General features: G+C 56.9%; 9 protein-coding genes across 9 annotated transcripts; 5 read left to right on the plus strand and 4 right to left on the minus strand.

The window, feature by feature from the left end:
- Positions 1-1,165: 1,165 nt before the first annotated feature.
- On the minus strand, positions 1,166-4,742 carry IUM83_12569 (TTK protein kinase; the record flags this gene model as incomplete). The annotated part of the gene is made up of 10 exons (XM_067937201.1): positions 1,166-1,648; positions 1,722-1,921; positions 2,002-2,140; positions 2,210-2,455; positions 2,525-2,570; positions 3,096-3,181; positions 3,259-3,380; positions 3,448-4,020; positions 4,077-4,147; positions 4,222-4,742. 10 exons carry the CDS (start codon positions 4,740-4,742, stop codon positions 1,166-1,168), a joined length of 2,487 nt encoding a protein of 828 aa, XP_067785301.1.
- A 239-nt stretch (positions 4,743-4,981) lies between these two features.
- On the plus strand, positions 4,982-5,869 carry IUM83_12570 (Microtubule -associated protein EB1; the record flags this gene model as incomplete). Its single annotated transcript, XM_067937202.1, has 2 exons — positions 4,982-5,611; positions 5,690-5,869. The coding sequence occupies 2 exons, from the start codon at positions 4,982-4,984 to the stop codon at positions 5,867-5,869; spliced, it is 810 nt and encodes a 269-aa protein (XP_067785188.1).
- A 170-nt stretch (positions 5,870-6,039) lies between these two features.
- On the minus strand, positions 6,040-8,075 carry IUM83_12571 (uncharacterized protein; the record flags this gene model as incomplete). Its single annotated transcript, XM_067937203.1, has 2 exons — positions 6,040-6,081; positions 6,156-8,075. 2 exons carry the CDS (start codon positions 8,073-8,075, stop codon positions 6,040-6,042), a joined length of 1,962 nt encoding a protein of 653 aa, XP_067785187.1.
- Positions 8,076-8,261: 186 nt separating this feature from the next.
- IUM83_12572 (GrxB family glutaredoxin) lies at positions 8,262-8,945 on the minus strand (the record flags this gene model as incomplete). Its single annotated transcript, XM_067937204.1, has 1 exon — positions 8,262-8,945. The coding sequence occupies one exon, from the start codon at positions 8,943-8,945 to the stop codon at positions 8,262-8,264; it is 684 nt and encodes a 227-aa protein (XP_067785163.1).
- Positions 8,946-9,336: 391 nt separating this feature from the next.
- IUM83_12573 (putative aquaporin) lies at positions 9,337-10,272 on the minus strand (the record flags this gene model as incomplete). The annotated part of the gene is made up of 1 exon (XM_067937205.1): positions 9,337-10,272. One exon carries the CDS (start codon positions 10,270-10,272, stop codon positions 9,337-9,339), a length of 936 nt encoding a protein of 311 aa, XP_067785189.1.
- An 870-nt stretch (positions 10,273-11,142) lies between these two features.
- Positions 11,143-12,099, plus strand: IUM83_12574 (rRNA processing protein RRP7; the record flags this gene model as incomplete). Its single annotated transcript, XM_067937206.1, has 3 exons — positions 11,143-11,548; positions 11,632-11,913; positions 12,014-12,099. The coding sequence occupies 3 exons, from the start codon at positions 11,143-11,145 to the stop codon at positions 12,097-12,099; spliced, it is 774 nt and encodes a 257-aa protein (XP_067785164.1).
- Positions 12,100-13,901: 1,802 nt separating this feature from the next.
- Positions 13,902-18,314, plus strand: IUM83_12575 (putative aquaporin; the record flags this gene model as incomplete). The annotated part of the gene is made up of 3 exons (XM_067937207.1): positions 13,902-14,082; positions 18,095-18,176; positions 18,263-18,314. 3 exons carry the CDS (start codon positions 13,902-13,904, stop codon positions 18,312-18,314), a joined length of 315 nt encoding a protein of 104 aa, XP_067785190.1.
- Positions 18,315-19,119: 805 nt separating this feature from the next.
- Positions 19,120-19,794, plus strand: IUM83_12576 (putative aquaporin; the record flags this gene model as incomplete). The annotated part of the gene is made up of 1 exon (XM_067937208.1): positions 19,120-19,794. The coding sequence occupies one exon, from the start codon at positions 19,120-19,122 to the stop codon at positions 19,792-19,794; it is 675 nt and encodes a 224-aa protein (XP_067785192.1).
- A 5,940-nt stretch (positions 19,795-25,734) lies between these two features.
- Positions 25,735-26,649, plus strand: IUM83_12577 (putative aquaporin; the record flags this gene model as incomplete). The annotated part of the gene is made up of 1 exon (XM_067937209.1): positions 25,735-26,649. The coding sequence occupies one exon, from the start codon at positions 25,735-25,737 to the stop codon at positions 26,647-26,649; it is 915 nt and encodes a 304-aa protein (XP_067785191.1).
- Positions 26,650-26,880: the final 231 nt, after the last annotated feature.

A 26,880-nucleotide genomic window follows, 5' to 3' on the forward strand; every position in this document is an offset into this window, starting at 1 on the left:
CACCGTGCTCATCGTTGATTCTTGAACAGCTCGACGCTTCTCTGGAAATTGTAGACTGGCACCAGGGAGCAAGGCTCTCTTCTCACCAAACCAACCAGAGCCATCAACAGCTCACGGTCGGGCGAGCTTTCATCGCCAGGCGAGAGGGGCTCGGTGGATGTTTCTGAATAAACCGAAGTAGCTGCCCCACATGCTTGCTAGCCTTGCTCGAAACGCAAGGCCGAAGCTCACAAGCTGAACCCCGCAGGCTCAGAAGTCCGCACATTTGAAGTTTTCGTTGGTCGCGGCCTATGGTTGTCCGCGACTTGAGTTCAGAGGCAAGTGACACTCACTCACTGCCATCACATCAGCCCGAATCGAATCGAGTGAATTGAATTGGGGCGAGCACCGAGCAGGCAACGAGGGGATTGCGCGCCATGTAGTGGTAACGCGCAGGGTTCCGCAAAATACAATACGATATTGATTGGGTGCTCCAGGCTTCGCCAGCTAGTTAGAGCTTCGCGTAGGCTGGGATAGCTTGGTAGATCGCTAATACAATTGTACAAGAAATGTTGTCACGCCGCGGGTTGCGGACTTCTCCGAGCAGGCAAATACCTAATGTACATAGACAACATAGGAGTAATGGTAAGGCGGGCTGAATCAGTTTTGTACTTGGCGGTAAGCTGTCGACTTCGCAGGGAATGTCCTATCGAGGATCGTACCTGAAATAGATCATACAGTTCAGCGATGCCCATGACGAGCGTGAGCCCGCGCAGGCGGCAGGTCCAGGTCATCGTCGGCGTTGACCGACTAGTCCGAGTGCAGCAGCGGCTCCGAGCTGCATGAACAGCGCGTTGACCTGCTTCACCAGCTCGGCGGACTGCGTCAGATTGTCGCTGAAGGCACCGACGCTCACTCGATCTTGTGCTTGAAGTAGTCGCGCGACGCGCGCAGCGTGAAAATCGGGCAGCGGACGACATTGATCCACAAATATCGTCATGTACAAGCACAACTTCATTTTTACTGATATAGTAGTCTTGCGAAGTTACTCCAGCGCTGTCAATCCTCGAAATGAAGGTTAGTGTACAATCAGCGCACCTCCACTTTTTGTGTCCTCGTAGCGATACCGCTCCACAAAATCGTTGCCGCTATTTCTACCTCACGAACGAAGCACTTGGGTTGCGCATTAAATATCTGTCCGTCGCTCTTGCGTGTTGTAGAGGTAGCGATGGGTCTGAGAATTTTCGCCAGTTGAGGCGCCCAAGCCAGCTTGTCCGATCGACATGAACATGTTCACCCGACTTGTCGTTACACCCTGGGAGCGTAACAGATCACCAAGCTGCGCGAGGACCTGGGGTGCATTCGCCAACGTCACAGTAGGGGCTGACGGTACAATGGTGCTCGAACCGACACTTCGCAGGAATGGATGGCTGAGCAAACCACCTTCACCAGTGATCGGTGGTCGACGCCGATGGTCTCGCTGCAAGCAGGAGCGAATGACATCTTCCAGATCCGTGTTATTCAGCGCCGGGAAGGGAATTGGTACTGACGGGTCGATAATACAGCGAAACTTCTCAATGATGTTGTGAGCATCGGCAAAAGGGGGCCGTGAGTACACGATCTGGTACAAAATGCAGCCTAGCGACCAAATATCACTCGCGCGCCCAACCTAATCACCAAATAGTAGGAGCGAGTTAGTAAGAGCAGGCAAGGGTGGCTAAAGTGATAACACTGAGGCGCACCTTCATTTTCCCTTCAGGGTCACGCTTGCCATCGGGCATTGTGTTTCCTTGAATTGCTTCTGGGGACATGTAGTTGACGGTGCCAACCTGACTGTCGCGCTCAATGTTTGTCGTGTCGTTCGAGATCGTTTTTGCAATTCCGAAGTCGATCAGTTTGAGCGCTCCATTCACAAACAAGAAGTTTGCCGGCTTCAAATCGCCTGCAACAATCACACGTGTAAGTAAGCTTCGAGAATATCACGGACACTGTTAGACAATCTTGTTGGTGCTAAATACTCGCCATGAATAATCCTCTGGCTGTGGATCGCATCTACAGCTTCGAGCATTTGGGTCCAAATCACCCGCAAGAGATTCTCGTCCATGCCGCCTTTTAGGTCACGTAGTCGCTCGCTTAAATCAATTTCACCGTGCTCCATTATCTAAGTACCAAGCGCAAAGCACCACATTAGCCCATAACCCATAGCAATAAATCACCGGAGGGAACGTACCACGTTGATCTGCCGCTGCTTAAGGTCCTGCTCGGCAGCGATGAGTTTGATGATGTGCGGGTTTCCTTGCAGTTTCTTCAGCAGATTAATTTCATTTGTGAACTGAGCAATACTCTGCGCATCAAGCTTTTTCAGCTTGATCTTCTTCAGCGCGTAAATCTTGAGATCCGGACCCAGCATGCGATATACTTTGCTGCTTCCACCGCTTCCAATCTGTTCCAGCTTTATATACTTCTGTCCATTTACCTGTAATACATACAAATGCACAAATGATTCGTTGCGTCTGATAGGAGCATAAATAAAAGTTACACGTACCACAACTCGACTTGTCAAAGATTCCAAAGCATCTCGAGACGAGGAGCTAGTCATAGCAGCCACCGGTGGAGACGACGACGATGATACAGAGCTTGGTGAACTCATGTCGATGGCCACATTTGAATCAAGCTGTAGACGCTTCGGGGAACGATAGTGATTGAGTGCGCGCGCAGTGCTGTCCTTCTTTAGAACTCGTGATCCATACATCATATACACTGGTTTCTGGCTTTGAGGGGAATACTTGTGGTCAGGAGCGGGCGACTTACTCTTAAACACGGGCACGTCTGTTGGTGCTGCTGGTACAGCACAACTTTCCAGTGGTTTAGCAATTTTCGCTCTCTTCAGTTCTGGTTTGGGAACGGCCTTGATTTCCTGTTCGGGCGATACTTCTGCAACTGGAGGCGTGGATCGTACCTCAGGTATCGTAGACTTTTGTACCTCGGATTCGGTATGTTTTTGAACGTCGGCTTCAGTATGCCGTTGTACCTCAGGCCCGGGAAGCTTTTGTATCTCTGGTTCTGGCGAGCCCACCAAGTCTTTCCCTTCCTTCTTCTTCTTATCTGGGTTCCACCTTAAGATGTGGGCAAAGGGACCCTTTGGCACCGCTTTCGTTCCTGATTTGATTGCCGAGGGGTTGTGTGTATTCTGCGCGACCTCCTGGAAACGAATAGGCACAAGTAGATCAGTGAGTTGCAGTCGAAAGGTGTATCAAGCTCTAGTATTACGGTACGGACCTTGATAGGGGTCATCGCCTTGCTGAATTCGGCCGGGGTTGCTTGGCTCCCCATCATAGCATCATCGTCGTCGTCGTCGTCGCTCTGGTAACCATTTGAGGCGATTACTCGAAGCGGTCCGCCTAGCAGATTGAAATACAAATATCAGAAACCCAACCAAGCGCACACGGCCGCGAACGAGCACCGTACCAAGCGTAGAAAACCGTAGAGGCGGGTGGTGCGTCTTTCGAGACGTAGACTGCGACTTGAGGCACGATCGTGTCGGGAGCGAGGGCGTCGTGAGCAACGGCGACTTGTTCCCCGTCCGTGGAACCTTCGACACCGTCGAGAAGCCAACTTCGGGGCGAGTCTGACTAACAGGCGTCGCAGTCGACGCATTCGTCACGTTTGACGGCGTCAACTGTGGCGTAGGCGCAAGCTCGTCCCTTCCTCGACTCTGACCGATTGGCGTTCTGTCCGCTTGGGCCGCTGAAGGTTGGAGCGGGGTCGACACGTGGCTGCTCAGCCCGCCCGGCGTGGGCGTGGTAGCCATTTTGGCGCTGCTCCTGGCTCCAAGTCCGTCCTCCACTCTGCCGAAGTCCTGCGCCTTCCTGCGCGCCTGCATCTTGGTCCGCAGCGCCAGCACCTTCTGCTCCTGCGGCGAGCCGGAGAAGGCCGCGACCCAGCCGGCCCTGCCCGCCACGACCTTCTTCAGCAGCTCGTCCTTGTGCGCGGGCGTGAGCGCGTCGTTGTCCACGCCGCGCTCCAGGATCTCCTCGGCCGCTTCCGTGTTGCCGCCCTTGCCGGCCGCGTACTCGAACGCCGCCTCCTCCTCGTACAGCAGCGCTGCTGGACGCCCACGCGGCGCTTCTTCATCTCCACGAAGTTCTGGCGCACGCCCGCTTCCGTCCTGCCACGCAGCAAGCCACTCAGCCCCCCTCCCATACTCAACTCAAGTGAAAAAAACAACAACAAGAAACGCACTCGCTGAGCTTGGCCAGCATGATGCACATCTCCGTGTAGCCGGCGGTCTGGCGCGCGGCCTCGCAGTCCACGCAGGTCACGGCGCGCCGCAGCAGACGCAGCTTGTTGTACTTGCCCGGGTTGCCCGCCAGCGGGCAGCGCAGCAGCGCCAGCCAGCGCTCCACGGAGCGCGGCGCGTCCTTGAGCGCCACCACGAGCCGCAGCCGGCGCTCCGAGGCGCGCTCCAGCATGAAGATGGAGCGCGCCGACTCGCCGAAGTGCAGGATCTGCGTCAGCCGTCCCTGGGCGTCCGCGTAGCGCGCTGTGGGCGCCGGCAGCTGCTGCATCAGCGCGGAAACGGCGGAAGAAGAAGAGGAAGAAGAACTGGCGGGAAAGGCCGACGCAGCACACGGCGGCTGGTTCTCCTTGTCGTCGGGCGGCTCCATCTTGATCTTGCGCCGCGTGGGGAGGTGCCAGGCCGCGTCGCGCGGCCGCTTGCGCCCTCCGCGGGCGGGCGCGTCGTCGCCTCCGCCCAGCGCCATGGACGTCGTCGAGTGCGCACAAGCAAGAGTGATGGTGCCGGGTGTTGCCTATTTGTGATTGGCGGGAATACCGTCTCGAATTTCGACGAATCACACGACGTCGGATGGGACATGGCTACAGTATCAGATACGCGTTGCAGTTCTAGTGCAACATGTACATGTATCTGATCCCATTCCTCGAGACAGGCGTCCACCTCCACCATGCACTGCCGCCATAGCTCGATAGAGTAGTAGAGAGCATGAGCGACGGCAGCGCTTCCACCGCCGGGCGCACGCAGCTGCTGGCGTGGCTGAACGCGCTGTGCCAGACGCGGCTGGAGCGCGTGGAGCAGCTGCGCTCGGGCGCTGTGGCCTGCCAGGTGCTGGACGCGCTCTTCCCGGGCCGTGTGCCCATGAGCCGCGTGGACTGGGCGGCGGCGAGCGAGCGCCACTTTGTGGCCAACTTCATGCTGCTGCAGCGCGCGCTGGCGGCGGTGGGCGAGCGCCGGCCGCTGCCCGTGGACAGACTCGTGCGCGGCAGCTACCTGGACAACCTGGAGCTGCTGCAGTGGCTCAACGACCTATGCGTCCGCCGCGGCGGCGGTGGTCCTCGCCACTATGACGCCGCTGCGTGGCGCGAGAAGGGCCGAGGCGGCGCCGAGTTCAACAGGCTCTTTGGAGCAGGTGGAGCTGCTCCAGCCCCAGCGGTGAAGCCTAGGAAGACGCCGACGCCGCGTCGGACGGGCCGCCTGTGCTCCGGTGACGACGCGGTGGCGGTGGACTACGCCGCGATGCTGGAGAGGAAGATGCAGGGGCTCAAGATCCAGAGCGACGCGGCGGAGCAGGAGCAGGAGCAGCTCGCGGCGCAGATGAAGGAGCTGCAGCAGCAGGTGCCTTGTTGCTGGCAGTTGGGGGGAGTTGGATGGGGCGCTTACGTACGTCGCTGGTTGGTGTTTTGTGCTGAGTAGCTAGAGGCTACTGCTGCTGAGCGTGACTTCTACGTGAAGAAGCTGGCGGCGATTGAAGAGCTGGTGCACAACGTCGAGCTGGCCAAGACCAACAACGCCCAGACCAACATGCTCGGACTGGCGATCCTGGACGTGCTGTACGCGACCGTGGAGGACGACGAGGAGTTCGTGCCGTTCTGAGTTTCAAGAGACGACGGACACGAGCGTCGAGTGTAGGATAGAACCGACAGTTAGGTAAGCTAGCAGCCGCAGTTCAAGTAGTAAGTTCCCCCGACAACAAGCAATTTTGTCATTTCATGTTGTTTCCGAGCTCACTGTCCCTGTTGCAGAGACTGACTCCGCTTCGACTCTTAAGAGCGCAACTTGAGGAAGGTGCGCTTCAAGACGCGAGCCTGCGAATGTCAGTCATGGAAACAGGTCAGGCTCCGCAAGAACTAACCATTGGTGAATTACATGTATCACGAACCTCGTAGCTGATGGTGTGTTGAATCGCATCGGTTCCAGTCATGCCGCTATTCCGTTGATCAGCTGCAGTCGTGGTGAAAATATCCTTGCCGTGCTGGTCAGCGCAGTCGAGAAACTCGAGGATGTCGTCCATGGTGGAGTCCCGGATGGTGGTCATGTGCTTCGCCAGTGTGAGAGCCAACCCAAGGAAGCAGCGTTTGGCATAATACCAAGTATCTGGGCCGAGCTTGCGGTGGTATGGCTCCATGCTTTTCATCACACGACAGATACCAAAGTCGTAGTTGTTCTTGGAGCAGTACAGCGTGCCGATAACGAGGTTGACAATGCAGAGGTGGAAGAGCCTCTTTTCAGGGTCACGGCTTGATTCCTCTTCCTCCTCTCGCTCGATAGACCGCAGTAGCTCCTCGGCCTTTTCATTGTCGGTATTCATGACGTAGCAGACGCACAGGTTGGCTAGAATAATGGCCTGCACATCTAGCAAATTGTCTTGGTGCTTCTTCACGAACGGTTCATAGTACTGGATGGCCTGTTCATACTTGTTTCCTTGCAGGAAGAACACGTGCGCCACATTGAGTTTCCAGGCCTCATGCTCCGAGCAGAACTCGGCTGTCTGCCGGAAGATTTTCTCCACTTGTGTATAGTTGCCACGCTCCCAGTAGATGTTTGCCTGTGCCATCAACACGGGCATAAAGTCTTCCAACGCGTCGTCATAGGCCTTCAGTGATGTCTTGATGTCCTCATTGGACTGTGCAAGGCGCGCGTCCTGAATCTTCTTGGTGAGTTTGCGCAGACCTTCCACGTGCTTTGTGGCCAACTCGTCGTACTTGCGATAGGCGTCTTCGGGCGAAGTCTGCAGCGTCACCGTGGCATCCATGAAGTCGTAAAAATCCTTGGACAGCAACTGGAACGTCAAATGAGCATTCTCTGCCAGAACATCGGCCATGAGGTCGTGAAAGCCGTGCTTGGTGTACAGGATCAGCAAGTTCGAGAACGTCTCCACCGGGAATGGCGGGTTCTGCAGTAAGAAGTTGAGCTTCTTGAATCCGCCGTTCGGGTCCACATCCATATTCATGAGTCCGAAGTTGTGCAGCGACACCGGGTCGAGCTCTTCTTCCTGTCGAGGTGGCATATCCAGCAGCGCGTCTCGTGCACCCTTGTAGTTTTTCATCTCGTATTCAATCGCTGCCTTTAAGTTGAAGGCCTCAACCAACGCGGTCTCGCGCAATACCGTCGAGTTGCGGACGGACTTGACATCGGCGTTCTGCTCGCTCTTGCTGCCCACACTAAGCTCCGGGTGGTCCCGCACACCTTTTTCAATGATCTCAGCGATCTGCCTCATTGCGTTGCCATACTGTTTCATCTTAAAGAAGCAGAGCGCGATGTTATACGACAGATCTGGCTGGTAGCCCAAGATGTTGAGTGCGTCAGCGAACTTGGCTCGTGCAGCCTCGAAGCGGCCTTCCTTGTACTCTATGGCCCCATCAAACACGATGGTGGTCGGGTCATCGGGTAGACACTCTTCCAGCACCGACCGTGTCGCCTTGATATCATTCTGCTCGTAGTACGAGGCCGCTCTCAGCAGGTGGACGCGTTGGGCGAATTGCTCGCTTTCCAGTTGACTAGCTCGCCTCGAGGCTGCGTCGTATTGTCCTGCCTTGTAGAGCGACTGAGCCAGGTAGAGCTGGTACTCGTCCACGTCTGGGTAATTGGCACAGAGCTGCTCGTACATGCCGACGGCCTGGTGGAAGAGCTGCATGTGGTAGTAGCAGTACCCCAGCAGCGACAGAGCGGCGCGACTGTGCGGGTGGTTCTCCAGCTCGATCTGCAGGATCCGCACGGCCTCCTCGTACTTCTGGTCGCGAATGAACCCGTAGATCGTCGACGTGTAGCTGCTCCCGGCGCCGTCCTGCGTCTGGAACATCGTTATCTTCTGACGGTGCCGCCCTCCGATCGAGGAATGGCCGACTGTTCCCAAGCGACACTAGCGAGGATTTCGTGAACGCCTACATGGTGAACTAGTTAGCAAGTAGATGAAGGTAGAAGGGTAGATAGATGGCAACGCTTGTTTGTTCTTTTCAACTCTGATGTACTGGGTACTGATGTTCGCTTATATCTTGACCACGGCGTCGAACAGGGGCACGTCGCCGGCTTCCGAGATGTAGTCCATGAACTGGCGGACCTTGGTGGGCCATTGGATGCCCTTCACCAGCGTGAGCGAGCGAAGTCGTCCGAACAGGTCCAGGTCGTCGTAGCTGAGCTCTTCGTTGACGGAGCGGTTCGAGTGGAGCATGGGCTCGAGCTCAAGCAGCAGCTTGTTGACTGTCTCGACCAGCTCGGGGGATTTGGCGAGCGCCTCGCTCAGAGGCATGGAAGCCTCACGCTTGGCCTTGAAGAACTCGCGTGAGGCGCGAAACGTGAGCTCCGGTAGCGGCGCAGCGTACAGCCGCGGGTTGTACAGCATGTTCAAGGATGGCATCGCAGTCTCGATCCACTTGGCCAGGTCCTCCCGACCCGAAGCGGCCTTGATGAAGGGGCCGTCGCCGTAATGGCTGTCCACGTACTTGACGATGTCCCAGCTCTCCGTGAAGGGCTTCTTGCCCACGGGCGCGAGGATCGGGGCGGCCTTCGTGCCCACAAGGCTCGTCGGCGTTGCTTCATCATTGAAGGCCATGAACACCACGTCGTACTTGACGTTCTTCAGTCCCAACGCAACGCGAGCGCGACAACTAAACGGGCAGAAGTCGTAGATGAAGAGCCTGGGCAGCTGAGTCGTGGCGTCTGCGATAGCCATGTTTCGTATTGTGTGGAAGTGGTCGATGAGCTTGCTTGGAAGGGATTTCGATTGTGAGCTGGAGCAGGTTGAAAGTGCTGATGAAGCTGGTACGTCTTGGCCTTTCTTGGATTTGATTATGAGCCATGGTGAGATGAGTTTGCTGCTTGAACCGGGAAACAGCATTTCTGGCAGCATGGAGTCTTGGGGACGAACTGCTCTGGTGCTTCAGCTGTCATGGTGCGACACGATCGCCTTTGATGCCGGTGACGTACTTGGTCCCGCGTAAGCTACAGCGAGGTTTACAACTCGGATCGACGTGTCTACGATGCAGGAGCTTGCACTTGGTGTGGAGCAAAGGCGAGAAACGAGAAAGCTTCGCGTATGTATTTACACCTTCAAGACCACGAGTTCACTCTACATGTTCATGCGGGTGTTGCACTTGCACCAGGAACGTGTATATGCCCGCGCCAATGACGCCTCCGACCAGGGGACCGCAGATCGGGATCCAGAAGTAATAGCTGTCCACCGTCCACACCTTCGAACCGTACCCGACCACGTACGTCAGCAGCCGAGGACCGAAGTCGCGCGCGGGGTTCATCGCATACCCCGTGTTCATGCCGAAGCTCATACCCAGGGCCATGATCATCAGGGCGAAAGCAAACGGCGTGCCGACGGTGCCCGGAGAACGGTTGTGCTGGTCCGTGATGGCGTAGATACACAACAGCAGCATGCCGGTGGCCAGCGCCTCTGTGTAGAAGGCCGTGAGGTTGTTGATGTCGGAGCTTGGGTACGTTGCGAAATTGGACTGCGTGGTGCCCTTGTTCGGGTCGGCCTTCAGGATCTTCTGGTAGTTGAGCAGGTAGATGGCGGCGGCTCCCACAAAGGCGCCCAACACCTGCGAGACCCAGTAGCCCGGTAACTTCCACCATGGTAGACGACCGAATACGGCGTGCGCGAATGTGACTGCGGAGTTTAAGTGTGCGCCGCTCACACCTTCGGAGCAGTAGACACCCATGAGCACGCCGATCCCCCAGGCCATATTGATGCTGAGCCACGTGCCGTCGGACTCGTCCGAGAGCGTGACCTGGTTGTTGACACCCACGCCAAAGCAGATCATGACGAAGGTGCCGAGGAACTCGGTGAGGCACTCGCGGACGTGCACGCGGTTCGTGACGAACCACTTTTCGTGGTGGTTTTCATCGCGGGTGTACTGGCTGCGGTTGGTGCGGTGAAGCGAGCGCTCGCACCGGTCGATGAATCCGCGCCAGGTGTAAGGCGTGGGGGCGAACCCGGAGTAAGGTGCGTGGCAATCCACGCTAGGTTCTACGCTGAGCTGTGGTCTCATCTTGCTTGTGTGCTTGAAAGTCCGGTGTAGGCGTCAAAAGGAGTAGTGAAGGCGGTTGAGCCGCTCATTCGGAGTCCGGGCCGATACCCTCGGAAGTCAGCCCTGCTCTACGCGGTCGTAGTACATGTATCAGACCACTCGGTGTCGTCGTTGCTGTGACGACCTGCAGTGGCATCAGCAGGACTGCAAGTAGCGCTCCAAGCACCATTCGGTGTTCGACCTCGCGCCCGGCTCAAGGCACAGGCTCGTGTTGAGGTGGAAAGCCAATCACCGCGGGCTGCAAGCCTCAACTTACTACCAAACACCGGCGCAGGCGCTACAGCGACAAACAATTAATGTTAGTAGCGGAGTCTTAATCCTGCGGCGACAGACAGCTCGGCAGCCTTGCTGATGCCATTTTATCCCAGACAACGATCCCTTTCGATGGGTGGGCGATCACGTGCCGGTGTGTTGTTGGGTAAGGTTCTGCGGCCTGCACACGCCTCCCTCACACGATCGTACAGTATCGACCGTGACGATCTACGCCTACAAACAAACAACTCTGCCGCTCGGTGGCAGGTACAGTTTCAACTCAATTCGAAGTCCATAACTCGCGTCGCCAGATACTACATGTAGAAATCCTCCAGGACCTCGCATCAATGCCCCCACTGCAGCAGTCTTTCAGCCATTACTCTTGTCGCCTCATTACTCTTCACAACTCAGACAAAACCACACACTCAATACGCTATCCATTCAAAACAACGGCACTCCACCACTTCAACAGCCTGTACATCTGGTACACTGTACCCCTTTTCTCCTTTTCCACCAATCCTGTGGCGCCGCTGCCGTCGCCAGTCAAAAACTGCAGCAATAGCATCAATCAATCCTGCCATGACCTCGAGCCCGACGACCTTCGCCGGCTACCACGCCATCGCGCTGCCGCTGGCGCACAGCTCGTTCCGCCGCTTCATCTACGCCAAGCAGCACGACGCCAAGCCCGGCGCGCACGCCGAGTCGGTGCTGGCCGCGGGGCGCACCGCGTACGTCGTGAACCTGCCGGCCGCCGCCTCGGAGGAGTGGCTGCGCGCGTGCCTGGCGCCGCTGGGCGCCGTGCAGCACGTGGTGGCGGGCGCGGGCGGACTGGTGGACAATGGAGGACAGGACGAAGATGTTACAGTGGACAATGTGTCCACCCGCACGGCGCACGTGGTGTTCAAGGCGGCCGAGTCGCTGGATAAGATGCTGCAGGTGGACACTCTGGAGACGCCCGCACCCGGCAAACCATGTGGACTGCAAGGTGACGAGTTAACACAAAATGTCCACTTGATGTGGACGGATGAAAGGACTGACTATTTATATTACATGCATGCATGCGTGCAGGCTACGCCGCCGCGTACCGCCGCAACCGGCCGGGCCTGTCGGTCGTCAAGGAGCTCGCGGACCGCTACATGGCCTCGTTCGACGAGATGGAGCAGGAGGACCAGCGCCGGCGCGAGGAGCTCAAGAACCAGGTGGACGACGACGGCTTCGTGACGGTCGTCAACACCAAGAAGCGCGGCGTCGTGCAGGCCGAGGAGGTGCTGGCCAAGCCGGCCAAGAAGCAGAAGAGCAAGGAGCTCGACAACTTCTACAGGTTCCAGACGCGGGAGAAGAAGCGAGACCGTACGTGGAAGCCTGGACTGGGTGGAGAGGAGAATTGGTCTCTGGTGGAAGGCGTGACTGACTTGATTGATCATTCGTGTGTTGGTTTTGGACGATGCAGAGCTCAAGACGCTGCGTGAGCGCTTTGAGGAGGACCGCCAGCTGGTGGAGAAGATGAAGAAGGCCAACAAGTTCCAACCCGAGTAACTCTGTACTTTCCCAACAAGTGTATCTTTTTCATATTCACAGCTTTGATGGGGTTATTCAATGCTACGCCCGCGTTCTTGACGCCATTCTGACAGGTGGTGTCGTTGGAGACTGTCAAGTACAAATACATGTACCAAGTTGGTGGAGCTGGATCAGGTAGATCACAAGTGGGCGGCATTATCACCTCTGCGCAGTGCACGCAGAGGATCAGTTCAGGGTGTGAAGGATCTCAAGACAGGCTGGAACCCATCGCAAAATGGTAAACGTCCGGATGGGTAACGCTGACGTTGCTCACGTCTCTAGACGGACACGAGCTGATCCCGCACAATACTTGGCATGGACTCGCTGATTTATGCGGTGGTGGCGAAAATACAACCGAGTGATCATCAAAAGAAGGTTCTTCAGAAGAAAGTGGGCGTCGGCGTGTTAACGCTGCACCATCAATGTGTGGAGGACATCCGCGCGATCTCTAATGTGATGCAAACATGCGAGGACACGCAGCGAAACAGAACTCGAGCTGCCAACCTCCAGCAGTTTTGCCAGTCATAGGCGCAGCTTCGCAAGAAGTACGAAGTTCAGAACCACCAAAAGCGGCAAGGTCGAGTCTTACAGCCCATGAGCGACAGGATCTCGGTATTCGCACCCTGGGGGCGTGGCGGTGGTGGCAAAGGACACAAGACCTGACGCTAGCGCGGCCGACACTACCCATGTCATTCTAACCAATTGTTCATTTGGTCGATTATAGGTTTGGCACAGCTCAGTGGTCGAGGCTGAAACTCTCGTGGCTGTCGCGGTACGCGCACGCCAAGCTTCTATGTGTCCGTGCATGTCCCCTCAGCTGTGCAGCTAGCCAAGTCGAACACCGGGTTTGCCCATTGGCCGACAGCTTCAAGTTCAGCAGGATCGGTTGAACAGGATCAGACTGTGGTGTCGGTTCTCCGCGTTCCACACCAACATTGCGCGCGCTCGCCTGCGAAAAGACTCCATTCGGTGCTACAACGCGGCGCTCTCTAGTATATCAAGCCTCTGGAGTGTAACTTGACGTCTTATGGTTCACGCTGAGCCCGATAATGGGCGGTAAGATCAGGCACATGATCTTCAGAGGGCTCGCCCACGACAACCGCAGATAACCACCGTCTTCGTTCGAGTTGAGCTCCCGATCTCGATCGCCCAGCGTGCCCATTACTTCTTTCGCCGTCGACGGATCATCCAGCAGTTTTCGAGCGTCGCCGCTGCCTCCATTCGAGACAATGCGCCCAAGCCCCAACACCGATTGCAAGACCACCGAGGAACCTCTGGAAAGAGGCGACAAGTCTTTCTCCGCCTTTGCCAGCACGCCGTACACGCCTCATGAGGCCGTTGACCCATGCAGGCGTTCCCTGCATCCTACGAACCGTAGTATGTACGAGCGCGAGGAGGATCGGTACAAACTATGGTTCGTGACCAGAAACCCGCACCTCCGTGAATGTTTCGCGGAGTTCCTCGGCACCTTCGTCATGATCGCCTTCGGCATGGGCGTCAACAACCAAGTCGTGCTTTCTGAAGACAAGGAGGGAACCTGGCTCAGCATCAACATGGCCTGGGGTATTGCCGTGCTCATGGGCGTCTACTGCTCCGAAGGTGTCAGCGGTGCGCACATGAACCCGTCGGTGACTCTGGCCCATGCTGTCTACGGCCGTCTGGCGTGGCGCAAAGTACCGGGATACGTGCTCGCTCAGTTCCTCGGAGCCTTCGTGGGCGCCTTCGCGATCTACCTCCTCGACTACCAGCGTCTCACGAAGGCCGACCCGAACAAGGAGACCATGTACCACAACTTCGCGACGCACCCGAACCCGGAGATCAACAACCTCACGGCCTTCTACACGGAGGCGCTGGCCACGGGCATGCTGCTGCTGTGCGTGTACGCCATCACGGACCAGCGCAACCGGTCGCCTGGCACCGTGGGCACGCCGTTCGCGTTCGCTCTGATGATCATGGCTCTAGGTATGAGCTTCGGCATGAACACGGGGTACGCGATGAACCCGGCTCGCGACTTCGGTCCTCGTTTGTTCACGTTCTTCGCGGGGTACGGGTCGAAGGTGTTCACGGAGAACGATTGCTACTTCTTGATCCCGATGTTCGCTCCTCTGGTCGGTGGCGTGGTTGGAGCAGGCGCCTACGAGATTCTTGTGCAAGTTCAGCACCCGCATGAGCCGGACGATATTTACGTTGTGCACATGAGCGAGTGAACGCTTGCAGATCACTCGAGTAGTGTAGAAAGAAACCGAAGACGCCAGCTCGTAGCTGGGGCGTCTTACGATGTGCATAGTTGACTCCCGCATTTTCGACTTTTATCGGATCGTTGGTCTGCTACGAAAAACACTGGTGTGGAGTTGTGGTTCATCGAATAGTTTTCTGAGGAATTCGAGTTGTACGACGTGAGCTGCGAGGTTGCGTAGAGCTGCGAGTGTCCTACACGCTGAGGGTCAGTCGACCCGTGGCAGCTTGTTCTAGCAGATACCTAAGCAAGCGATGTTCCGACCACGGGTAAATCCTGGTAGCTGTAGCTCCACGAGCCTCATTCTCTTCCATTTATGCGTTTCATATCGGCCCTCTCTGAGCCATCCCCTTTTGAGACGATGCAGCGCGGCATCATTGATGGATGGAGTACTTCAGAACGGACGATGGTTCGTGCAGTGGTGATATACTGTCCACATCTGATGCCATCGTACTGGCGACTAAGCGATATGAGCTCCGCAACTCTCATCTCGACCATCCAAACGGTGCGCCACCCTCACGGGAAGGAGCAATCCTTGGGATAGAGGGGTATATCAGCGAGTTTGCAGCGTGCAGACAATCGCTGCCCCGTTTCCTCGTAGGATAATGCTTGAGTGCCCTGGGTTGGTGAGATTCTGCTTTTCCGTGCGGGGAAGAACGCTGGTATTAGCTGTGCGCTTCCTTTTCATCTTCGACGAGTCGTGTAATGGCCTCGCAGCAGCGCGATGTCTAGGGTGGAGCGGCAGATGTCATTGATCGCCATCCAGACGCATACATACGCTGGAAATCGGTCCCCAAAGACACGAAATCTGAAGTTGGGGATACAGTACGACGAGGTGCCAGTGAGACCCGCTGTCACGGATGACCACTTGGCTTCCGAGGGAATCCGCGTCTGGTGTTGCAGCGCGAGCAGGAGCTCATGCGATGCAAGAGTCTATCAGCGCTTGAAGATCTCCCAGAACCTTGCTGCCACAGGGCCATGACCTGGTTCATCACAGTTCATGGCGGCCAAAAGCTGGTCTCTGATGCTCTGCCTTAGTGGCGACCAAGCAGCTGTGAGCTCGACTATGCTGCGGCGCCTGCCTCTCTCTGACAATTCGGTGGTCGGCTGGTGCTAAGGCCAGCCGTAGACGAGTCTCAGTGCGCGGACCACTTCAACATGCTGGTCGCGACAACGACGTTTCTCCGCGACGGAGGCAGCAGGAGGCAACTCGAGAGCAAAAGATCCCATTCGCAGCGACGGCATCTTGTGGCTGGCTGTGTAATGGGAGAGACTGAAAGAGACACCGCAAGGCTCACACCGGGGTCGCTGCGTTCCACTACCCGCTAGTAAATCGGGCAGAGTACGCCGGCTTCGGACATCTTCATTATCGCTTTTGCCGTCAGCGCGACACCAGCTCCTCGGTCACCACCACCAACTCCAATACAATGCGGACACAGCTCAATCTCGAGCCCAACTTCGTCAGCAGCGGCCAAGTCGCCCTCGAAGGCGGCGAAAGTCCGCCTACTCGGCCTTCGCCAACACGCCTTATACACCGCACGCTCCGATCGATCGCTGCGAGCGCTCGCTGCACCACACCAACCGCAGCCAATACGACCGCAACGAAGACCATCACGAGCAGTGGTTCGTCACGACCAACCCGCATATCCGCGAGTGCCTGACCGAGTTCCTTGGTACCTTCGTCATGATCTGCTTCGGCATGGGCGTCAACAACCAAGTCGTGCTGTCCGGTGGAGAGAATGGCACGTGGCTCAGCATCAACATGGCGTGGGGGATCGCCGTGCTCATGGGCGTCTACTGCTCTGAAGGTGTCAGCGGCGCGCACATGAACTGCGCCGTCTCATTTGCCCATGCGGTGTATGGGCGTTTACCGTGGTGGAAGCTGCCGGGCTACTGCGCCTCACAAGTGCTGGGTGCGTTCCTCGGCGCCTGTGCTATCTACCTGCTGGACTACCAGAAGCTCATGAAAGCTGACCCGAACAAAGAGACCACGCAGGCCAACTTCGCCACCTACCCGAGCAAAGACATCAACAACCTCACGGCGTTTTACTCAGAAGCTTTGGCCACGTGTATGTTACTGCTGTGTATCTACGCCATTACGGACCACCGCAACCGCTCGCCTGGCACTGTCGGTACCCCCTTCGCCTTCGCTTTGATGATCATGGCCCTGGGTATGAGCTTCGGCATGAACACGGGGTATGCGATGGAATCCGCACGTGGTTTACGGCCCTCGCTTGTTCACGTACATGGTGGGCTACGGCACGAAGGTGTGGACTGCGGACGGGCATTACTTCTTGATCCCGATTTTCGGTCCCCTTATCGGCGGCGTCGTTGGCGCCGGTATGTACACGTTCCTGGTGCAAGTGCAGCATCCGACCGAGCCTGAGGATCTTTGAGATTCGTAACCCGTCTACGAGTAGAGACCAACATATTCGTTTGCACAAATGCACTATGTGTTTGTTTCAACCCTGTGCAGCTTTGCTATTCGGTGCAGTCAACGGGCTGTCGTTGAGATGGCGAGTCAACGGCTATTGCCAATCTCTGCCGGACCCGATCTCTTGAGTGTAATACTGGCTAAACGAAGCCAGTAGTGACAAGACTTTGATCGCAGTGCGGAGAGGCTCGCGCGCTCAGTTGTGCAGGAGTTTCGGCAGGAGCAAGTCGTCACGCAAAACACGCTAAGGTAAATTTTGCGGAACGTTATGTGGCCGTTAGGCGCTATTGACGGCGTTGGTTACGGTGGTTGCTCTGCTCGGCAATAGCACTACCAGTGGTGCCTGCCGTTAGTGCAGGGGGGACCATAGACACGACCTCGACGACAGGACCAAGCATGCCAAGGCAAGCAACATCACGTCACGAAGCTTTTCATAGCCCTGGAACTCCGCTGTTCGCGACCCGCAGCCTGCTGTCCCTGCGCTCACTTTTCAATTTGCCGACTTCACCCAAGCAGCAACAGGAAGCAGTCCCAACTACAACAACAGCTCTCAAAACTACCCAAGTCGTCCTTCATTATGGAGTCAAACTACACCACCACCACGCAACCAGTCGTCGACATCGCCGACAAGTCCGGCACCTATGCTCCATATGCTGATACGCCGTACTCACCGCGCCAAGTCGATCGTTGCGAGCGCTCGCTTCACCACACCAACCGCAGCCAGTACTCCCGCGAAGAGGACCACCACAAGCAATGGTTTGTTACCAGAAACCCGCACCTCCGCGAATGTTTCGCGGAGTTCCTCGGCACCTTCGTCATGATCGCCTTCGGCATGGGCGTCAACAACCAAGTCGTGCTTTCTGAAGACAAGGAGGGAACCTGGCTCAGCATCAACATGGCCTGGGGTATCGCCGTGCTCATGGGCGTCTACTGCTCCGAAGGTGTCAGCGGTGCGCACATGAACCCGTCGGTGACTCTGGCCCATGCTGTCTACGGCCGTCTGGCGTGGCGCAAAGTACCGGGATACGTGCTCGCTCAGTTCCTCGGAGCTTTCGTGGGCGCCTTCGCGATCTACCTCCTCGACTACCAGCGTCTCATGAAGGCCGACCCGAACAAGGAGACCATGTACCACAACTTCGCGACGCACCCGAACCCGGAGATCAACAACCTCACGGCCTTCTACACGGAGGCGCTGGCCACGGGCATGCTGCTGCTGTGCGTGTACGCCATCACGGACCAGCGCAACCGGTCGCCTGGCACCGTGGGCACGCCGTTCGCGTTCGCTCTGATGATCATGGCTCTAGGTATGAGCTTCGGCATGAACACGGGGTACGCGATGAACCCGGCTCGCGACTTCGGTCCTCGTTTGTTCACGTTCTTCGCGGGGTACGGGTCGAAGGTGTTCACGGAGAACGGTTGCTACTTCTTGATCCCGATGTTCGCTCCTCTGATCGGCGGCGTGATTGGAGCAGGGGCCTACAGAGACGTGCAGGTGCAGCACCACACGACCCATCGGAGTACTAATAGCGAGGAACAATGCCAAGGAGAACGAGTCAGAGAAAACACACAGCAAAGCCAACCGGTAGCTAGCTGGGCCCTGCAAATAGCTCGTACGCATAGATTCATCCATGTCATGAACACTATCACATTTTTTCTCAACCGTTCCAGCGCCTCGACAGTGGGCTTCCCCGACAATAAAATTCATCGTGATACGTTGCTGCATCGACATATCTCACGCCGGTGGTGCTTGCGTGGTGGTATCACTTGGCCGTGCGTAGAGGTCTGCAGACCATGCTTACGATGAATTCCGATCCACCATTTAACGCCCAAAGCAACCCCATCTTGTTAATGACAGCTCCGTCCCGAAAAACACTGGATGCTTCCGCGTTTCCATACTACATTTACGTGTATGACATCGGAAATAAAAGAAGTTCACTTCTTTTTCCGGAACGAACCGCGGTTTACGATGGCCTGGCAATCAAGGAAGACGCGAAAGCGGATGATGCGACCACGTTATCTACCACTTCAACTGAAATCCCCGGCACAGCCAGCCCCACCACCACCTCAATGGTCGTAGACGCCTCCTCATTCTGCATTTTACATTTCGACTCCAAGCCCGCAATGACAGCCCCGACCCAGCCGTTCCCGACGCGAAAGGTGCGTCGTCTCAGCCACATGGACGATCACCTCCGTCCGTCAAACGCAGACTACGTCACGCACAACGCACCTGCGCGAATGCCTGGCCGAGTTCTTGGCCACTGTTCTGGCCATCGCCTTCGGCCTCGGGGGCATCGCCCAAAGCGCCCTCTGGAGCGGAGGCGGCGACACTATGACCGTCAGTGTCGGCTGGGGCGTGGCCGTCATGCTCGGCACCTTCGTGGCCGACAGCGTGAGCGGCGCACAGATCATCTCGGTCATCACGGTCACCAACGCCGTGTACGGCCGCATGCCGTGGTGGAAGGTGCCCGGCTACATGGTCGCGCAGATGCTCGGCGCCTTTGTCGGGGCCGCGCTCGTCTACGTGCTGAACGGCCAGAAGATCCGCCGCGAGGACCCGAACCAGGAGACCATGTACAAACTCTTCATCACGTACGCGCGGGACGGCGTGTCCAACTACACCGCCTTCTACACTGAGGTGCTGGCTTGCGCCTGCATCATGCTGGCGTCTTACGCCATCAAGGACAAGCGCAACCGCTGGCCCGGGAACAGAGGCACTCCGTTCGCGCTGGCGCTGCTGGTCACGGCCATCTCCTGCGCCTTCAGCACGAACTCCGGGCTGGGCATGAGCCCGAATCGTGACTTCGGCCCGAGGCTCTTCACGTACATCATCGGCTACCACATGGTCTTCACGGAGGACTCGTACTACTTCTGGATCCCCATCGTCGCGCCCCTCATCGGAGGTGTCATTGGCGGCGGACTCTACATCCTCTTCGTCGAGATGCAGCACCCAGAACTCCCGCAAAAAACTACCCCGGAACGAGAACGACTCGTTGAAAGCGCGTAGAGATACTTTAAGGTTAAGTCACTCGATAATACTTACCAGCTTTTCATATCGAACCGTACGCTGCATGCACCTTCCAGCTTGGGGATCCTGGGTTACAGTGCTTTGTTCGTCAAGACATTTCGCCGTTTGTACCTCGTGACGGCCATTGCTTGTGGTTCGCGTGGATAGGGCATCCTTAGGGCGTTCGTAAGAAGCATTTGGCGTGCGGACCCAGCCATCCGATGACTCTGCGTGACAAGCACATGATATTGCATCGCGGCAGCTTGTGCTTCTGGCAGTTTGTCACAAGACGCGAAAAGTAAGGCTTTACCGGACCAGCCGAGGATTCATGAGATTGATACTCACAAGGTTCTAGTGTTGAAATCAGTCCCGGAGTACATGTACACCGCACCCTGAAAGAACTGCCATAGGGACCACAGAGCATGAGGTTCGGCTTGGCATCTGCATGGCCGGCTCTTCAGTTAAAGGATCCGCAACCTGAGGCTGTTCCTGCCATCGAGTTCACATCGACGTCGAATACGCGACGTGCTCATTTTCATCTCACCAGCTAGAGAACACTTAGAACCCGCAACTCACAGCTCCGACCATGGAGGAACAAAGCTTCGTTGACAGCGGCAAGTACGTCAGCGACCTCATTGAGCGCTCTGGCCACCACAGCGGCGGTAAGACGCCCAACCTGAATCGATACCCGTCAACCCCGCACACCCCAATGCACCGCAGAGCTGGAAGCCACTCCGCGTACAACTTCGCCAGCACGCCGTACACACCACGGCGTTTGCCGCGCAGCACCTCCATGCACTCGATGCTGCACCAGACGAACCGCAGCCAAATCTGGCTGGCCGACGATAAGACCAAGAGCCTACCCATCGTGCTGAAGAGCGTACATATCCGCGAGTGTTTGGCGGAGTTCCTGGGGACCTTGATGCTCTGCGTCTTCGGTCTCGGCGTGAACAACCAAGTCGCTCTGTCGCGCGAGACCAACGGAACGTGGCTCAGTATCAACATTTGCTGGGGCATCGCACTGCTAATGGGCGTCTACATCGCGGAAGGGGTCAGCGGAGCGCACCTCAACACAGCAGTTACCTTCACCCACGCAATGTACGGCCGCATGCCATGGTGGAAGTTCCCTGGATACGCATTCTCGCAAACATTTGGTGCATTTGTCGGCGCCGGCTTGATCTACGTCTATCAGTACCAGAACATCAGGGAAGTGGACCCGGACAAGCTGACGATGCAGGCCAACTTCGCGACCTACCCGAACGACAAGATTTCCAACCTCACGGCCTTCTACAGCGAGGCGCTGGCAACGGGACTGCTACTGTTGGCAATCTACGCCATTACGGACGAGCGCAACCGCGGGGCAGGAACCGTTGGCACTCCGTTTGCCTTCTCGCTGCTTTTCATGGGGCTCGGCATGGCGTTTGGCATGAACACCGGCTACGCGTTAAACCCAGCACGAGATTTCGGCCCCCGACTACTAACGTTCTTCGCTGGCTTCGGCTCGAAGGTGTTTAGCAGCAACAACTACTACTTCTGGATTCCGATCTTTGGACCAATGCTCGGAGGTGTCATCGGTGCTGGGCTCTACATTTTGCTTGTTCAGATCCAACACGACGTCGACGCTGACGAAGACGAAGACGAAGAGGATGTGTAGGTTAATAGAGTTTTGTTCATTTTCCTACTACCTTGCTCGAACATTTTTCTTCCCTGGCGTCTGCATAGCATGAGAATTTACGCTAGAATCGATAAATTGGTCAGCTACTACAACCTATTGAACATAAAAACAAAGCTACCGGTAGCTGTATATCACTACACTTTCGTATCCTATCCGGGTGCAGACAAAGGTGCTCTCTAGCAATCAGATCCTGCTTGAGCTTGAAGCATTCTGGGACGTTTTGCATGCGCATTTGCCCCAACAGTAGTTTTAATGTGCCTTTTGCCTCTCCAAAACAGCAGACCAACCTAGCCCAGATGTTGAAAGTGCTTCCACACAAGTGACCCGTATCATTGTTCGAGGTTGACCAGCACCACAGAGTACACCACGTGTCGAGGTGTCACTTAGCTGAGCAAATGGAAACCCTGTTTCATCCTGGCAGCAAGATGCTTTGAATGATACAACAGAGCGTCGGCTTTCGCTAGAGGTAGCCCCACAAATTTCATTATTCGATTGACCACCACGCGGAACATCAAGCTTCACGTTTAGAAGTTCCAAGCCATCCCTTCGTATCCAACATGGAGGAAGCAAGCTTCGTGAACAGCGGGGATATTTTCTCGCTCACCGAGAAGTCCGCCTACCAGATCCATCGATACACGAAGACCGGAGCAAAGGTGCCGCCGCACCGCTGCCGCGTGCCTCGATCCTATTCCACGCACTCAATGCTGCACGAAACCAACCGCAGTCAAATCTGCATCCCTTCGAGCAACCGAGCACATCCCGTTCGTGACCAAGAGCGTGCACATGCGGGAGTGCCTGGCCGAATTTCTCGGCACGCTCGTGTTCCTCTGCTTCGGCATCGGCGTAAACAACCAGGTGAACCTTTCGGACGACGCCAACGGAACATGGTTGAGCGTCAATCTCTGTTGGGGATCGGCGTGCTCATCGGCGTCTACGTCGCAGAGGGCATTAGTGGTGCGCAGAACACCGCGGTCACGTTCACCCACGCGGTGTTTGGGCGTCTGCCATGGTGGAAAGTCCCCGGGTACGCGTTGGCGCAGACGTCGGGCGCATTCTGCGCCTCCGCGTTGATCTACGTGCTGCACTACCAGCGCCTAATGGACGAAGACCCGGACAGCAACACCACACAAGGCAACTTCGCGACGTACCCGAGAGACAGCATCTCCAACCTCACCGCGTTCTACAGCGAGACACTAGGGACGGCGCTGCTTCTGATGGCCATCTATGCTATCACGGACGAGCGTAACCGTGGTGCTGGTCCGGTTGGCACCCGTTCGCGTTCGCCATGCTGTTCATGGCGCTCGGAATGGCGCTCGGCATGAACACCGGCTACGCGTTGAACCCGCGCGCGACTTCGGTCCTCGGTTGTTCACCCTCCTGGCTGGATACGGCCCGAAGGTGTTTACCGACCACGCGCACTACTTCTGGGTCCCGATCATCGGCCCGCTCTTCGGCGGTGTCATGGGCGCTGGATCATATTTCTTCATCGTGCAACTGCAGCACGGCGACGACGACGAAAGCGAGAGCGACGTGCTTTAGGTGCTTTCTCGAGTTTTAAAGCTTAATACAGATCTGTGAATGCCGCGGTTAAATGACGGCGTTTAATGTACGGGAGGTGGAGACGGAGGTCTCGACATTGGGCGAGCGTGCGATGGCGCTGCGCCCAACTGAGACCGATCTTGCTCAGCAGGAGTAGAGATGCCTGGACTGGAGATACCGGGACACTGTGAAGAACCATCTTCGAAGTCGCGGCGGCACTACGAGAGCCACCTGTACGCGTTGCGCGACGATCATGCCGTCTTCGTCGACGACGTCGGCGACGCCGTATTGCAGCAGGCCCAGGTGGACGTCGAGCATTGGAAAGTGGACTTGGCCTGGCTTTCAGTTTATGGGGAGCTACGGGAACCAGAACCAAATAGCGGGGTAAGTATTTTGCCATCGCGACAGTAGGAATCACGCGGTGGTAAGTCTTGCCTGAGAGTCCGTCAGTCGGAGAATGGCATGGGCAGCGCTTCAGCATATCGCGCACCTTTGCCGCGAGCGCAAGAAACGCGGTGGCAAGCTGCATAGATGCTATTGTGTACGGCACCACATCGTGGATCATGAAACGACGCAGACGCTAGGAATCGCCGCTGGTAGTGGGGAGCGAGGTCATTGAAATCTGACACCCTTAGCTTCGCACGCTAGTCTGATAGCGAGATCACCGCTCTCACTCGATGTCCTGACTCGGAACCAGCTGAATTGATAGCAGCTTGGCAACTTGCTGCCGAGCTCGAGATGAGATACAGAATCAGTGTTCTGATGATCTTTAACTCACGTTTGAAGCGTGGCGTCAGCGAAGACATGCTGGTGGGGTGCTTATAGCAGTCTGGAGAGTGTTCTATTTGAGCAATGACAGCAGATGCATGACCCGGCAGCCAAATGCAGTCGCGACGGCGCAGACTGCAGCAACCCATTGATCTTTCGATGCTATCCGTAAACGACATCAGAAGCGTCGACCTACTGCTGCAAATCCTGACTCCACGGAGGAGAGCCGTCGACGGCGCCATCGTCAACACAGCTGCGCCACAGTCGCATGTAAGTCTCTCTGCACAACCAACGTCAAGCAAGCGCCTCTAGGACCTAGAGTCGAGGTGCCTGTTCCAAAAAGGAGGCCGCTTCTTCAAAGGAACTGAGCAACGAGCGGGTGGTCAACACTGGCCCAAGCACCTTGAAGTGCCGAGGCATTGCACTGACAACAACGAAGCCAGGACTTCAACGCCGCTCACCCAGCAATGAAGGATGCAGCACTAACTATGCTTCGTAAAACCGGAGACGCGTTGGCCCACCTTCGCTGTCGAAGGCTGTTGCAGTTTTGCCGCTGCGGCCAGCCCGCGCGCGTCAGCGAGGCGCTGCCATCCAGATACAATAGCGAAGCTTGTTGTCTTCGTCTGCAGCACAGGGTTCTTGTGCGGCCGATCAAGATCGTCGTGGCGTCGAGCACAAAGACAGCGCCACACAGTGGGGTGACACATCGTCCCCCCTCGAATCCGATCCAGGTTGAAGCGAGCGGATCTGAAGTCTGAAGTGCTGAGCGGGGCGGCTTCAGAAAACTCGAGGCTCAAGTCCCCAAGCACCAACGCATCCTCTCGCCTACAGCGGGCCAGTGTGTCTTAAGGAGCCTTGCATCGCGCCGCTGCCGCAGTGTGTTGCTCAGCACGTTAATAGCGATTAATTCACTGGCACGCCAGCCTTTAATTTGCCGGGCGCGAGGGCGGCACGCGCCTAACGCGAGCAAGACGAAGCGGAGGGAGCACCTTGCACGCCGCGTGTGTTCGCTCCGGCTCACGCGCCTGAACCTTGAAGTTTCGCCCTGGAAGATGGATTTCACCGGAATACGCGGGTCACTCGCTGGCGGATGCCGACTCAGCACCGCCACCGCTCGCCTGGGATCTCGGCGCTGCGCAATGTCGCTTCGCTTGAACTTGGGCCGCGCCGCACCAGCTTTGCCAGCGAACTCACTAATCGCGCGTTGGGTACGAGCCCGGCGACGGCAAACGTGCTGCCACGCTACTACGTGCTGCTTCGGCGCCGCGCTGCTTCGAGGCAGTCGGGTGCGTACGGGATTTGTGCAACTTCAGAAGTGGTTCGGGCCGGCCAAGCCGTTGCTACATGTGCATGTATATCTTCGACCCTGACTCAGCAGCCCAACCAGCACAGCACAGTATGCATTAGCTAGGACTTCCAGTCGATCCGCGCAGCCTCGAATCTGGAGGTCCTGTGAGCCATTCCCCCCCCCGTTGCTCGTCAAACGAGCTTGAACTTCACACGCGTTTTCGGCGGTCTCACTTGGGCAGTTCACGAAGCCGACAGTTGATAACCTCGAGTCGCGCATATCTGCCAGAACCGCTCTTCGCAGCACAACGAAGGTTCCAGCCTCACCGCGAGCACTAATGGACCTCTGCTCTTTATCAGCGCCGGGCGTTGGCTGTAGTTCCTCGTGACGAAGTTTACGGTTCCGTCGCCGTGTCGCTGCTCGACACGCAATGAAGCTGAAGGTGCTGACCTGTCAAGCCGATCCGAGAGTTGCGTTGAACTTGTCCGAGTGCTCTCACGCCAGGGCTCTGGCTCCCATCCAGGCACCTGCACCAACACCTGCACCAAGCGGAGCTCTCGGTGTTGACGGCACTTTCTCGCATCGCGTAGGTCGCCTAAGCAGCTCATTCTCCTTTTTGACGCCTTGCGAGCACGTCCACAGGCCACGAACCACCGTCCACACCTCCACGATGGCTCCGTTCCCCTCCAACCAGGCCCAGGATGTGCAAGTCCCGCAGCCGTTCGAGGACATCGACGGCAAGCGCGAATCGAGCTACATCGATATGCCGCTGACCCCCAAGGCCGCCGCTCCGGCCAAACTGCAGCGACTATCTCGCTTCGCCGTGCAGAGCGTGCACCTGCGCGAGTGCTTCGCTGAATTCCTTGGCACGTTCGTCATGATCCTGTTCGGCATGGGCGTGAACAACCAAGTGACCAACTCGGAGGAGAAGAACGGCACGTGGCTCAGCATCAACATGTGCTGGGGCATCGGCGTCTTGATCGGCGTCTACTGCACGGAAGGCATCAGCGGCGCGCACTTGAACACTGCTGTGACGCTGGCTCACTGTGTGTACGGCCGTCTGCCGTGGTGGAAGGCGCCCGGTTACATGATCTCGCAGGTGCTCGGTGCCTTCGTCGGCGCATTTGTCATCTACGTCATGCAGTACCAAAACTTGAATGCCATCGACCCGAACCGAGAGACGACGCAGAGTAGCTTCGCCACGTACCCGAGCGACACCATCTCCAACTACACAGCCTTCTACACCGAAGTGGTCGGCACGGCCATGCTGTTGCTCGGCATTTACGCCATCACAGACCAGCGCAACCGCCCGGCGGGTCCCGTGGGCGCTCCGTTCGCCTTCTGTCTCCTGATCATGGCTCTGGGCATGTGCATCGGCATGAACACGGGCTACGCTATCAACCCGGCGCGCGACTTCGGCCCTCGTCTGTTCACGAGCATCGCCGGCTGGGGCTCCAAGGTCTTCACCCTGCGCGACCACTACTTCTGGATCCCGATCGTGGGCCCGCTGGTCGGCGGTGTTATCGGTGCCGGATTGTACATCATGCTCGTGGAGATCCACCACCCGCCGCAGACGCTCCCGTAAGGAGGGAAATCATCATCGTTTGGCCTGGAGTGCATGCTACTAGCCGTCCAGTACATGAAGCGAATCTCCGAGCCAAGTAGTAGTCAGTGTTGTGGTTGAGCTCTACCGTTTCGCGGTTTTCATAAAATAACAATCTATATACTATGCGTTCACACAGAAGAAGGCGTCATCATGCGGAGTCTCCGCTCGGCTCTGGTTTGATTTAATGGATTGAATTGATTGAGGCCAATG

Source organism: Phytophthora cinnamomi (genome assembly GCF_018691715.1).
Source record: "Phytophthora cinnamomi strain GKB4 chromosome Unknown Contig81, whole genome shotgun sequence".
Classification (NCBI taxonomy): domain Eukaryota; phylum Oomycota; class Peronosporomycetes; order Peronosporales; family Peronosporaceae; genus Phytophthora; species Phytophthora cinnamomi.